Below are 14,646 nucleotides of genomic sequence, written 5' to 3' on the forward strand. Positions count from 1 at the left end.
ATTGTTTGGCCAAACCTGAAAAAGCTAGCTCTGGTCACATGAACACAAACTCGCCACATTTCAGACCCTCCGCTCCCTCCCCAAACATAGCATGACCATATCAGATCGTTACTAACATTGCCAGCACATATTCTCATGATCGGCAGTCGTTCATTCTTGGTCACTTAACCAAACAAGGATAGGCAGCAATGGGCAGGCACTATGAAAAAAGGAATTAAATGCTTGATGCGTAGTATTAAAATCTTATTGGGCTCAATTTTAACCGGATAGGAAACGTTGTTTTGTATCCATAGTTGAAATGCAATTAAATGAAATTCAGGGACACCACTATGCAGCTTGTGTAAAATGGAAGTTGTACAAATTGGCATATGCTCGGAAAAAATGTTACAAATAATAAGGGGTCTCTGTTGTGTTGCATCCATGTGTAGCGACATCGGGGATGTCACTGTATGGTGCCGGCCCGGAAGGGTCGTGCCGTTCAATGTTCCTCCATCGTGGGGGGCACCGTGTGGGTGGCTGTGTGTAGCACCAGCCCTAGCGTGGACAGCACCGTGTGGGTGGCTGTGTGTGACACCAGCCCTAGCGTGGACAGCACCGTGTGGGTGGCTGTGTGTAACACCAGCCCTAGCGTGGACAGCACCGTGTGGGTGGCTGTGTGTAGTACCAGCCCTAGCGTGGACAGCACCGTGAGGGTGGCTGTGTGTAACACCAGCCCTAGCGTGGACAGCACCGTGTGGGTGGCTGTGTGTAGTACCAGCCCTAGCGTGGACAGCACCGTGTGGGTGGCTGTGTGTAACACCAGCCCTAGCGGGGCTTGGCGAGCACTGGGATAGTGCGGGCACCACGCACAGCGTGTGGTGGGGGCTCCCCCGAGGGAGTGAGTGTCCGCCCAGGGGCAGGGTTGCCCCGGGCTGTGGCACTCTGGTGATCGGGAATGTCCACACAGGGGGCCTTGAGAGGGATCGAGAGGGAACGAGAATGTTCATGAAGGCGGGCGGGGCCAAGGGCAGAGCGGCCCCGCCCGTAGAGGGATATAAGGCGGGTCCTGAGAGGGACCGGGGTCTCTTCGTTCTACAAGCTGGAAGCTCTGCGTCTCAAGCTGGAAGCGCTTCGTCTTACGAGGGACCACGTGGTCGGAAACCGAGTGAAGGTCCGACCCTTCGTAGCAGGAACTCCCCTGTATAGTGTAGTTATCTGGGTGGTCACCACCCTCGGTTGTATCTGGTAAAGGGGCAGTTACCCCTTTGTGTTACGGTGTGACAAATAAAGTGTTGCTTCTAAAAAAAAGTCTGCGACTCAGTTGGACTCACGACATGTGGAAAAATAACTGACCTGTCAATTGAATTTTTTCTTAAGTCATAATATTCGATGAGCCGTATACAATTTCGATTGAAAGCTTTCGTGACTGCAAGGATTCATCTTCTTGGTTCTTTCGGTAAAGTCACGTAGAATGAGAATAAAACAATAAGACAATAAAATTCTCACGACGTTTCGGCCACAACACAAGTAGGAACAGAACTGTCGTCCCGACAGTTCTGTTCCTTCACCTGAAGAAGGCTACTTGTGTTGTGGCCAAAACGTCGTGAGAATTTTATTGTCTTTTGTTTTATTCTCATTCTACGTGACTTTACCGAAAGAACCAAGAAGATGAGCCGTATACAAGTTTAATGACGTGGCAAACATATACATTGAATGTAGGCACCAAGCGCTGAAGATTTTCTAATCAATAATTTTGAGTGAACTAATATTATCAGGCTCACCAATATGATCTTTGAAGGTTACAGTACAGGGTTCGGAGCGGAATGTTAAACCCACGTCCCACTTCGTGTTAAGGCAGCAATGCGTCAGTTCCTAAAACGGACTGAACTGGGTCACAGCCAGGCTGGGTCGGGAAGTATATGCTGTCCTTACCGCTTCACTTTTTATAGCTGCACTATCCTCATGAAACAAAACACACATTTATATGTGCCACAGCGTAACCACAATTCTTGTCATTTGTTACTCATGAGCGTCACAAACCATTGCGTATTGTATGCTGTACGACTTGTTCCTGCTAATTTGCAATTCAGCATTATTTAAATTTCTCAAAAAGCAGATGAAAAGGAATCAAAATGCCTCAGGTTCTTAAGGCCTTCACCACGAGCTACATACAATACCTATGATAGAGGGTGATAAATGTATCCTTAAATATGGTCTACAGGCACATTTCTCATTCCTAAATCAACTGTATGGTCCACCACTATTGTTAATTTTAAATGCAATCCAACATATACAAGTATTAAATAACTATCAAGTCATGTATCCCAATGAATTTGGAAAGAAAGCAACGTTTTCTAAAAATAGGAAATAGTCGTGGTCAGCTCTCATCAGTTAATCTTGACATTTTGGTATTCCTGCGTGCAATTGTTTATCAATGCACAATAAACCTGCAATTCATCAAAAACAGTAATCTTCCGATTTTCAAAGGAGCTCCCTAGTATTAGTATAGATGCAGTCTGTATTCAAAATAAAAATTTACAGTAAATATCTTTATTTCTAAGTGATGCCATGGAAACTCTTGACTCGTAATAACTTTGTTAAAATGCCATAGAAGTTGTGTACCAACATTGAAAAAGCCATTGATTCTTCCTTTCACAATACAAATGTTCATGTTTCCACAAGACGAGACTTCGGTCTGTCAATATGCTGTCCAAAAAAAATCACCAGTGACACAATTAAAAGAACTAGGAAAAAAACCGACTTTCTTTGAACATTTTATAAGGATGTATTTTCTGTTTTAGGTCTGAATTGAACATGTTTAAATTTGCTTTATTTAACAATGGTCAAATAATTCACTTAAGGCAAGGACGATTGCGCTTTTTACGAGGACTTAAAGAAGCAATGACATGTTGTTTAAACTTGCCGATATTCCATACAATCAAGAGCTTGTTACCAGTACGTTAACCATACTGCGCTCAGCATTACACCATTTACTTACATCGTAAGTAAATTAAAGTGGCAAAAATTCATTCAAAATATTTGATGTTTGAAATGTCCATTCACATTAGCTACAATGGGGTGTATTTTACTCTTCCAATGAACCTTGGAAAATGACAATTAAAAAATTCAAGATATTTTTTCACAATAACCAACAAAAATATGAAGACAATATTTTATTTTCCTTAAGGAAAACACAAAATCCAGTGGGATGTGAGTAATTTGACAAGCGGTATTCGTGTAAGCTATAATAAAAATACAATATATATTTACAATTTACACTTGGCATTGGATAAGCCTTTCTGCAAACAAATGTGATGCAATCAGATATTCACCAATTTGGAACTGCTTCTGAAAATAGGACAATGCAAAAACGTAAGCACTCATTTATAGTATGATTAATAACAGCTGGACTACCTTAGTTTGCACACAAATGACACGCAGGACTAAGATAACATGAGCCACTTTGTGGTTTGAAACTTAAAATTTAACACAAACCAGGGACTCTTAAGCAGGGGAGAATGAGAATAAAAATAAATTATGAGTGCACAAGGTGATCATATTGAAGATTACCTACAACAGGTTACGTAGTTTTACTCCATCCTCAACACCACAATCTTTGTAGATACAAACAAAGCCCGAATATGAATCTCTTAAAACTGCAATTTATTTATTGTAGCTTTACCAAGTGACGAAAGCATGCTGTCAAGGGGAATTGATGTACACATGCTATCATTACTTGAACATCCAGATGTTCATTGCGATGCCGGTTATTAAATGTATTTCAAATGGACTTAACTTGTATTTGTTAGGTACGTTCTGGGTTAATTTCAATTAATTTTAGGTAAACTTCAATATAGGTCACCTGTACAAGCAGTTCAAAAGCATTTCAGCATATATAGAACTTGAAACCTTTTATTCCAAGAATAGTACAATAAAAATGTCATTTTACACAAGTGGAACTTTTTTTTTGCACTATTGTTTCTGATGCTGTACATGTATTGGATTTGATCAACCTCACGTTTATCAAAGCTTTTGAAGTCCACAAAAAACAACCTACATAGCAAATAGCCCAAAATATTACTCACAAATGGTACGCTTAATAATTTTAACTCTTGATTAGTCAACCAGACTTTTTCATTATTTAACATAGATCCATGAGTAATAAAACATTGACTTCTAATAATATTAAGGGCTATTCCTACAAGTAGAGATGGGAATAGAACACCAGCAAAAAAATCCTATAGCGGTATAAATTAATATTGCCCTACATCACAAATAAAAAATGATGCTAACATGACCATTCCACATATTTGGAAAAGGGAAGTTTTAAGATGTACGCACTTAATAATAGGTTAACATTTGATGACAGAATACTGGTTTGCCCAAATTAAGGGAGCCATTTGCACAGTATTAAATCGTGCGGTAAGCATATCTGTAGTGCCGCAATATGGCAGGCCATTACAAGGGTGCTGAACAGTACTTTATGAAAGGGTGCCATGTCATTAAACCAGTGTTAAAGATTGTCTTGATTTCCAAATGTAACCCATGCTAAATTGACTGATTTTAATTATCCCCTGAGGGATGATAGGCGAGGTCAACCTCTGTCTAAGATTTGCACTCGTAACCTTTTGATTGCGAGTTAAGTGTACTTACCACATGGGGCGCTACGGTGGAGAGATACTACCTCGCCTGCTAAACAGGTCGTGGGTTCAATCCCGACCCTGACGCCCATATATTTGTAGTTTGCATGTTCCCCACGTGGTCGTGTAAATTTCTCTCCAGTTGCTCCAGTTTTTCTAACCACATTTGGAAACATGAGTTTAAGTGAATACATTTCCACATAAGCCACTTTGTTGAGTAATCATTTGTGGCCAGGTCGCTTCTGAAAAAGAGCTACATAGCTCAATGGGCCTTACCTGGTAAAATAAAAATTCTATAGCTTAAATTGTTTTAGTTTACATAGCATCACCTGGCAGGATGAATATTATTACTCCATATTAAAGTATTAAGTTCCCACCTGATTAGACAAGGCTGGCATCATTCTGGAGTTGCTTCTCTTAGCTAATTACATGTGTACTGTTGTGCTGGGTTAGCAGAATACATGTCACAATTTACTCACCATCCCAGACCCCACCAAGAAACGTGATGAATTGTCTTGATTCAGAGTTGTGGTTAGATTCAATAATCTATATTTTCATCATTGTCTCTTTAGTTTTGTTAGCTTCTTTAGCCTCAAAGTAAAATTTGCAAAATTGGCATAAAATCTAAATCCGATTCTCTCATGCACAATTTGATGCATACATCATGACGATAACCAATTCGAATCAAGGATTCAATGCATGGCTACTTCGCTGAGTAACGAGTGCTCTATGCAAAATAAAAGCTCCAGGCATAAGTTGTTTCTGGTATCTTGGCTTGCTAACAAAAGAAATAACGAAAAATTTAGCACCAAAAATTATGGGCCATGGAAGGAAGCCTGCTTCTATATTGCTTTTAATTTCCAGTTCTCAATGTTTTAACCACCAATTAGAAGGCTACATATTAGGTAATAATCTTGCCAATGCATATACAGAATAGAATCTACAAGTGCTTCAGAGCAATGACTTGTTTCAAATATCAGCACATATATAGCACTTGGCTACGCAAACTCAACTTGTACACCCAGGCAATTATACCACTAAAGCAAAGCTCATTATGGGAGCCTTTCACTTGCACTTAAAAATGCAAATGAAACCCATTACAAAAACGGTTGTTAGCTATAACTAAAAAAAACATGGTAATAACAGAAGTCATCCTTACAAATAACCGAACATCCTTCCAAATAATCAACACGGCAGAGATTTTATTATTGATCGGACTAAAAGCCATGCTTGTTTTTTAATATCGTTGTGAGCTCTCCATCTTCTTCCCAACTCAACACAAAAGTCTGACGCACTCCAGCCCCCTTGAAACCACGCAACACCTGCGGGGGTGAGCGCAGAAGGTTTCACCACTGGGACATATCGGCGCTGAATTTGCCAAAGTTGCGTAGGGCGGACACCATGGCGGCGCCCGTGTGAATGTTAGAGAGGCCCTCGAGGAACACTTGTAGAGCGGCGCCGCCGTTCACCGGATCATCTCGCAGCATGATGCCCGACTTCTCCAGGAACATCTGGTAGCACAACTGCAGCAGCTCGCCGTGTGCCACCGTGACGACGGTGGGGCTCGCCGGCTGGGTTATCTCCACCACGCTGATGCCATCCACGGGCGAAGCGTCCGGAGTCTCAGCGAACGCTGCCGTCTCCGTTTCCACGTGGCACGTGGTGGGCGACTGCAGGACCGTGAAACACTCCAGCGGTACATCGGCACAGCCTGCGCCAGCAACAGAAGGCATTAAAGGTCATCGGCAATTGTATGTTGCTGTGCAGGTTTAAATGGACAGGATAGTGTAGTGGACACAAATGCAAGGCTTGTTACCCTGATTTTCCATTCAGAGTTTCTCAACCGTATAATATGATGGCCCAGTCATTATGTGGCAGAGCAAGACTATACATTTTCAAATACAAGTTTAGGATCAACTCAGCCCATCAACTCTGGGGTTGAGTGAAGGAAGTAATCAGTGACAGTACTACAGAGGCTAATCACCAAAAAAGGAATGTGGAATCTGCACCAGTGAATCAGGACTGCGAATTGGTGGACAACATTTGAACCACTTCTATAACATAATGGCCCTTGATCCAGGACAGTCTGAACCATCAACAACACTTTGAGGACGGTCTTATTTTGGATGTTCAAGCAGTCCACCCTTCAGCATTTTTTGTGAACAGGAATATATTTGAGGAATGCAGAATACCCATGCATAAGAGGATAAAAAACTAAGAGTCAGATAGATCAGGATGTGACAAACTGCACAAGTACAATATTCAACCTATAATTTGGATGATCATTGTGCTGATAGGTTACCAAGAAATGTATACATTGTTCCAACTCAAAATAATGATTTGCCTGCCAACAGATTACTGATTTTATTACAATACTAAACCAATTATATTTAACACTCTCATTCACTGGAAATTGTTCAGTTTTTTGTAATTGCTATCAGCAGTTTGTGGAAATAAGTAGGCATTCATCTGCTGATGCATTAAAAGCATGTCTGCAGGGTGCATTAAGCACATGCAGAAAAAGTGGCAACGTGCATCAGTTGCCCATCTGCTATTTTACGTGTTAGAAAAACACATTAGACCACATTTATTTAAGTGTACATTTCTAATGTGGAAAATACTTTTATACTCACTGCACAAACAAATAAATATTAAATTTAGCTACACGTCACAACAGATAGAAGTACTCTGGGATATGTTGAAGTTATGAGAAAACACATTAAAAATTTCAAACAAATTGACTAATTTACTTGCCTAAAACAATGTAGAAGAGGAAAGCAATGCTGTATTTTTCTAATCACTTTTAAAGAGTTATTTTTTTGTTTGAAAAGGGAAGCTAAGTATGGCAGTGATGACCATTTGCATGATTTATATTGCAATTGTACTTGAGACATTGCGTTTTTTCCTACTTACAAGAAAAATAATGAGTCTGAAATAGCAAGAATATAGAATACATGTTACCTATGAGTGCTTGTCATCTGTTTTAAACTTGTCAAACTGAGACCAATTCAGCAGTGAGATATCATAGATGTTGACAATCAGGATAATATAGGAGTGTTTAATTTAAGCACATATATTTTTTTTTATCAAAGCTATGTTAACTGCAAAGCATATTTTTTGTTCCATTAGTATTATACGTCTCTATACATAAAGCGAACCAAGAGGTTCTTACCATGCATCTCCTTAAGGCAGCCAGGCAATATCTGCCTCCTTAAGGCAACCAGGCAATATCCGGAGTAACTTATAAGTGAAATCACAAGCATTCATATATTTTCAAATCAGGTTACTATCTGCTTTGATGAACAATACCAATAGCTCATGGACAAGATGAAATTCCACATTCATATGGTGGGGGCTAGTTTTTCCATAAGATGAAAAATGTTTACTTCCACAAATATAATGATTGCTTTCCACAAGATTGTAATGGCAGAGGGATTACAAGTAAAGTTAGCTCCTAACATGGATTTTAAACTATAGCCTTCCTATATTACAATTTGGATTATATAGCATTGAACTGTGACAGCGTTTCAAGATGATGTACAAAAACGATGGGAATATAGATTTCAAAAAGAGAGGTAGTCAAAAAGAGGTCTTGAACTTGGACATAAACAGATGCAGGGAGTCAACAGCAGATGGAATGGGGGAAGGAAGTTCCAGGCTATGGTGACAGCAGAGAAAAATTAGCGAACTCTAATTGATTCAAAGGTTGACGAGAGGGTTTTCGACAGAAATCCTTGGTTGCTAAAATGGAGAGTACACAGAGGGGAGTACTTTGAAATGAGGGCAGAGGTGGAGAGGGACAAGGATCTTGAGGACTAATTTTATCCTGATCCGGGATTGGATATCAGTGGAGGGATTGAAGTATTGTGATGTAGGGTAGTTAATGGGTGCCGGTCTGGAAGCAGCAATTTGTATCATGTGGAGTCTGGAGATGAGGTATTTTGGGAGGCTGTAGGGGAGCGAGTTCCAATAGTTGGGGTAATGAAAAGGTGGATGTGGGAGATGTTTTACAGATGGGAGGTATGAGGGCCAACTGAGTTTAGATAGGTGGGAAGAAAACACGTGCTCAGAATCAATGACAGTTCCAGCATTTTGCACTGTTTGCCAGCGTAATGTCAAAAGCCCTAACAGCGCCACCCAGCTGATTAGACTAAATCGCAGGCAAATCCAGTGCCCATTTAGTCTTCAAAGAGGTAACTCCACAAGCCGGCATAAGAGAGCCAATTAAAACTGTATTAAATGGCTTTTTTACATCTTAGTCAATGCAATGAGACAATGGTCTCACTACCTGATAGCTGAGTAGAATGCTAAGCCAGGATTCTCAATGGTACCAACTCTATAATTTGACATGGATTGGTCACCCAACAACGTTAATGTCAATTTAACCTTAAATACTGCCCTTCCTATACCTTTCAAGTACGTACCAGTGGCAATTCTGTAGATCTGCTGCTTTGCTTCTGCTGAAACAGACAAGAAGCTGGGGCACTGAACGCCAAACTTCTTCATGACGGCATACTGGTGTTTGCAAGGCCCGCCGCTGATGCCAGAACTGCAGCTGCAGCAGGAGGCACTTGTATCCACCACAAACGTCACATCGGGCTTGGTTGTGCTTGGCATGCGAAACTCTGAGGGTCCGATCTAAAAAATAATAGAACATAATGACACTGTTGACTTCCTATGATGTTAATAACTTTTGTTTAATCTATTATTAATTCAATATACCAAGACTATACATTCTCATAAACGTCCAAGCAAAATACATGCTTCAATAGTTACACAGATATATTACAGCTATTGCAAGGATGCAGCACAACAAGTTCATCTCCCTGATTAAAAGAAGAGCATGAATCAACACCCAACAACGATTTGTTTCCCTAATTAAAAGTCGAACATTATTACATCACTTATCTTCGAACCACTTGCCAGAATGTGTAACTAGCGAAGAGTTCAGCTCTGAACTGCCATTCTTTTTTCACATGTGCCCTGATGTTTGAACATGCCTGCAGAATTGAATCCATGCTCAGACTCTCCCCTGGGTGGTCGTAGCAGCTGAGGACGGCGTGCTCCAGACGCCCGTTGCACACCTCATAGATGCGCTTCTCGTAATACATGCTCATGCGATTCACAGTGAAGTCCAGGAGTTGCGGCAGGTTCAAGGACCTGGTCCTGCAGTTACAAGTCAGACAAATTTACGATCAATGAAGGAAATTCAAAGAAAGCAGCAAATTATATTGGATCCAGTGTAAACGTTGAAACGAACTGGATATTAAACTGTTGTTATAGTATTGACAGTGGAAAAGTTTGAAAACAAATTTAGTATCAAGTGCTTTCCTGAAAATTCAAATAAAATAAACATCTTAAATGGATATGTCATTGAGTTCATATAAATGCTATTATAAAATAACCACAAATGCATATAATCCTCGACTAAGTGGGTTTAATGTACTAACTGGAATGTTCAGCCAAAAATACACACCTTGGGACAGTGAGCAATCCCCTATTAGGCCAGGTTGTCAACCCACTCATCCAGACATAACAAAGAAGGAATGAGACAGGCAAAACCCCTATGTGGTACAATTCCACAAAATTATTAAATAAATCTGAATTAGGTCAAAGACTGACAGATTGTACCTGTAGAGTACTTTGTCTTTGAGGATTCTCATTGCTGCCTCGCGTGATGGCAGCCCACTGATGCAGCACAGGACCCACTCCTTCTGCCATTCAAACAGCTTGGTGATGTACTGCTGGAATCTGGTGTGCTCCACCACTAGTGGGTACTGCAGAGCTAGCTGCAGTTGCTCCGTCAAGTCGCTGATCGACTCGGCGTGGATCAGACGCTTCACCCAGAAGAAGAGCTGAGAGCGATGACCCATCGGGACCTCACCCATGCGGTTCCAAAGCCAGCGCCAAGCCGCCTGCAGCACATGGAAGATGTTGAGCAGCAGCGGCACGCCGGGGAAGGCACCTCGAATCGCGTTCATCTCCGCCTTGGTGTCGTCGGCGATGAAAATCTGCGGCCCAACAAACGGGCCCCTCCCACAGAATGCGTTGGGTGGCCAGAGGCACTGCAGCAGCTTGAGGCCCGTGAGGATGACCTCCTCTGCCTCAGAGGTTGTAATGAGGCAGCCCAAGGGCAATCCGCCAACGGGCGAGTGTGCCAGGAAGATGAAGATCTTGCAGTGACGACGATCCATTCCACCCGGGGAGTCAACGAATGCCACGTCTCCCGCCTGTGCCAACGTGTGGACGCGTGCCATGAAGGGAGTGCACACGGCGATGACACAGTTCTGCTCGCCGATCATCTGCATCCTGACGCACTCCTTGCCCAGCTCCTGGTTGTACTCGTCAGCACGCCTCAACACATCCTGCAGCATTTCATTGCCGGTGCTCATTCGGCGAACCTTCTGGAATGATTGGTAATACAAACTGTGGAAAGACATGACGTGTGTTTGAGCATGGATAAAGCAACGGACAGCTAATACAATGTAGTAATATGACAAAGGTATCAATATAAAAAAGTTAATTTTCTTAAATATTATAAAACAATCTTAACATTGATCTGTTTATGAATTGCTTTGTCAAAATCATCACCCATTAATAAAACAATTAAAGAAAGTCAGAGAGGGGAAACTGGACAACAGAATATCGAGGGCAGTTACTGAAAGCGGATCAATGAAATAAGGAGCTTCACGAAAGCACATTGGAGGGTGTTTAGAAAACTGCATTTGATAATGAACTGGAACAAATCAATGCGCCTAAACAAGAAAGTATTTAATCAGTACATATATACTAAAAGATAACAGACCGAATGAGATTTTTTTACATTACAAAAATAACAAAATTAATACTACTTTGTACGAAGTCACGCTGCAAACATAAGCACAGCCTCACACTCAGATGAGACACATATGTAACCATCCTCCCCCCTAACAAAGCATCGTGTGTCAGACACCTGAAGCAGAAGCTGATGTCCGGGCAGACCGAGCGATCAGATGCCTTGAGGCTGTATTCATCGGCAGCCTCCAACTGTAGGTCATCCTGCATCATGTCGCGTGCCACCGAGGGTGTGTAGCCAGACTTGAAGAGCCTCAGCAACTTCTCTCTTGTTTCTTTTGCCACGTCCCGGTATTTCAGGGTGTCTGCTGCCTTGATTGGGTGGTTGTGCTTGAAGGTAAGTTTCACCACCAGCGGAAAGTCTGGCAACAGCTTATCCTTGGACCTTTAATGCAGAATTAGGCAATTAGAGACAACGCTTTGTCCAATTTTCCCAGAACTAGACATCCACATCTAACTAATAACCACTATTATACATGTGCACCTTTATTCGTAGATATTGATTGAAAATAAATAAATCTGGCAAGGTGGCACTGGTTTGGAGTACTTAATTGAATGGTTCATATATATTTTAAAAATTAGCAAAAAAAGCATCAAAACACTTCACCTGCTTTTTCCCACCACCATTAAGCGCTTCAGAATGACGGTCATCACAGCAGGGCAGTTGGTGTTTTTGGTCCTGTAAGTCCTCTTGGCATCCAAGCTTCGCCTTACATTAGTTTTGTGCTGGCAACGATAACTGTTCTGAAATATAATTGTAAGTATTAGCCGCTTCAAAGTGGCAAAAAAACAATTGCACATTTAAAAATGCAAACTATTGTATGAGAAATCATAAACAGCACTTTATCTATTTATATGTGAAGCTTTAAATGGGCCTTTCTAATTGACCATAAAGCACATTTTGCATACATTAACAATCACCACTATGCAAATATGGCCATGAGTTCTACTCTATTCAGTATTTTAATAATGGTTAAATTCTGTAATTGTTCCTAAAAAAGTTTAACATTTATGAGTGCAAGACTGGTGTAAACACATGTGCATTAAACACTGGACATATCCAAGTGTACCGATTGGTGAGGTGTGCTTGTCATGCCATAGAATTGGTATACTATTTTAAAGGACTATGTTTTGATGTACATGTTGCAACACAAAGACTGCAACACACCAGACATGGAGACACAAGCATGTAATTCAGATAGAAACAGAGTTGGTGGATCATATCAAATTGATGAGCCCTTAAGATGGCAGACAAGCAAATTTAATTCTGACTTGTCGGTTTGGACTTCTGAGTTATCTCTTCATATGCACAGGCATTCTCTGGTTTCATATGAAATGTAAATTCCTCGTTAACATATTGTTACTTTTACATTTTAACTTTTTCAACTCAGTGAAGATGAACAATGCGTACCTTAAATATATTCTTACGGCCACTTTCAGGAAATGTGTGGCGAATCCTCCAGGTCACCATAGATGTGGCTTCAAACTTTCGTATCCAATCCAATGTGGCGTCTTTGTTGTCAATTGACACCCTCAACTCTGAGCAAAATTGCTCAGCAGGTCCATCTTCATAACTGACCACCTTGTACTTGAAGCCATCAGGAAGCATAGGCTTCAAATCAACAGAAACACACGCAATGTATTAGATAACAAAACTTCCGTAAAATTGTTATGGGATGGCAAGTCAATTGAGAGGGGATTGAAGACTTTTGTTATTTTGAATGCAGTTGCTCAGCAGAGGCCAAAAAGTAAAGCTACCAGCAAAACTCTGAAAGTTTGTGATAAGGTCATACTTTAAATAAGGCTTCTGCACGGAAAAGAATGGCTTCTTGATGCTTCCTTAGTCAGATTAGTAATACTGTACACTCATTCCAATAGTTTTGATAGCAGATTAGTCTATGGATAAAAGTATAATTTGTTAAATTGGATGGGAACACATACTCTTTGGTTTTTTCGGTAAAGTCATGTAGGTAGAAAAAAATAATAGATAATTTTTCGGTAAAGTCACGTAGGTAGAAAAAAAATAAGATTATGTTTTCTACCTCCGTGACTTTACCAAAAGAACCAAAGAGTATGGATTCCTGCAGTCACGAAAGCTTCAAATCAAGGATGGGAATAACTTGGAATGTCAGTCTAATACGATATTAATCATCGGCCAGGTTTTCTCGCCCAGTCAGGTGACTGATAGCCGAGTAGAGGTTTCCCTCGCAATATGCGTTCCAAAACATGGGCGCACAAAGCGAAACCGCAAAGATGCAATGCATACAGAACACGCAATGTTGTCCCACGTCCGAAAGCATGCGCATATAGCAAATAACATTTTTGGGGGAAGAAAGACACGGCAAATAAAAAAAATCAGACATATAGAGATCACGAAGATGGAAAAGTCATGGGGATGAGATTGGGAGAGGAGGGAAAAGCGAGCTTTGAGAGCGACGCGGGATGGGTGAGGGAAAGCGACAGTGTGAAAGGCCTCATTACTGTCCCCTGCGGTATCCCGAGTTGGCGTACGGCACCAAATCAAGCCACCAAACAAATTCAACCAAAAACACACACACTTGAGCGCGCAAAGTTGGCCCACCACGAAACGCATCCTGCATCGTGAACCGAGTTTTAAAGGCGCGCCTCATTATGCTCGTCAACCACAACGATAACATTAATAATAAAAAAACCACAATAACAGCAGCAGGCGATAGCAAGAGACCACGAGGGCCCACTTCCACATCGAGGCGCTCGCTCGCCTGGATGTGGAATGGGCCCGACCCCGCGAGGCGCCCGCGGAGGGCCCAGGGCCCGCGCGCGGGCCGCGTTTTCCCCGCGGACCCGGCGTCTCCCCGCGCCCCAGGAAACCCGCGCCTCGTCTCGCCCCGAGGCCGGCGACGTGAAACGCGCGGGGGTCACGGAGTCTTACACGGAGCTTGGGGAACAGCTCAGCCATATTGACCGCTTGCGAGCAGGACCGGAAACAGTTGCGGGGGAGAGGAGGTGGGGGGGCCTGGGGGGAGAGGGTGTGAGGGGGTGGGGACCTGGGACGTGGGGGAGAGGGGGAAGGGCGTGGGGCAGAGGGGGGGAGGGTGGGGGCGTGGGGGAGGGGGCGTGGGGGAGAGGGGGGGTGGGGAGAGGGGGTGGGGTCGTGGGGGAGAGGGGGTGGGGTCGTGGGGGTGGGGGCGTGGGTGAGAGGGGGTGGGGAGAG

The 14,646-nt window shown here is 42.3% G+C and overlaps 1 protein-coding gene across 1 annotated transcript; it reads right to left on the bottom strand.

Moving 5' to 3' along the window:
* Nucleotides 1-3,137: 3,137 nt before the first annotated feature.
* Nucleotides 3,138-14,463, bottom strand: LOC116938787 (uncharacterized). The gene is made up of 8 exons (XM_032946414.2): nucleotides 14,365-14,463; nucleotides 12,865-13,065; nucleotides 12,061-12,197; nucleotides 11,572-11,838; nucleotides 10,251-11,045; nucleotides 9,620-9,785; nucleotides 9,044-9,257; nucleotides 3,138-6,330 (listed from the first exon to the last, which is right to left on the bottom strand). Exons 1-8 carry the CDS (start codon nucleotides 14,389-14,391, stop codon nucleotides 5,966-5,968), a joined length of 2,172 nt encoding a protein of 723 aa, XP_032802305.1. The 5' UTR covers nucleotides 14,392-14,463; the 3' UTR covers nucleotides 3,138-5,965.
* Between the last annotated feature and the right edge of the window lie 183 nt (nucleotides 14,464-14,646).

The sequence above is a fragment of the Petromyzon marinus genome, chromosome 4 (genome assembly GCF_048934315.1).
Source record: "Petromyzon marinus isolate PM22_M1 ecotype Great Lakes invasive population chromosome 4, UKy_Petmar_22M1.pri1.0, whole genome shotgun sequence".
Lineage (NCBI taxonomy): Eukaryota > Metazoa > Chordata > Hyperoartia > Petromyzontiformes > Petromyzontidae > Petromyzon > Petromyzon marinus.

Bases quoted from the DNA above. Each gene is read 5' to 3' on its own strand.
- LOC116938787 (XM_032946414.2), bottom strand. From the start codon at position 14,391: ATGGCTGAGCTGTTCCCCAAGCTCCGT. The intron at 13,066-14,364 runs GTAAGACTCCGT...GTTGATTTGAAG, and splicing joins AGCTGTTCCCCAAGCTCCGT to CCTATGCTTCCTGATGGCTT. The intron at 9,786-10,250 runs GTACAATCTGTC...TTGTAACTGCAG, and splicing joins AAAGACAAAGTACTCTACAG to GACCAGGTCCTTGAACCTGC.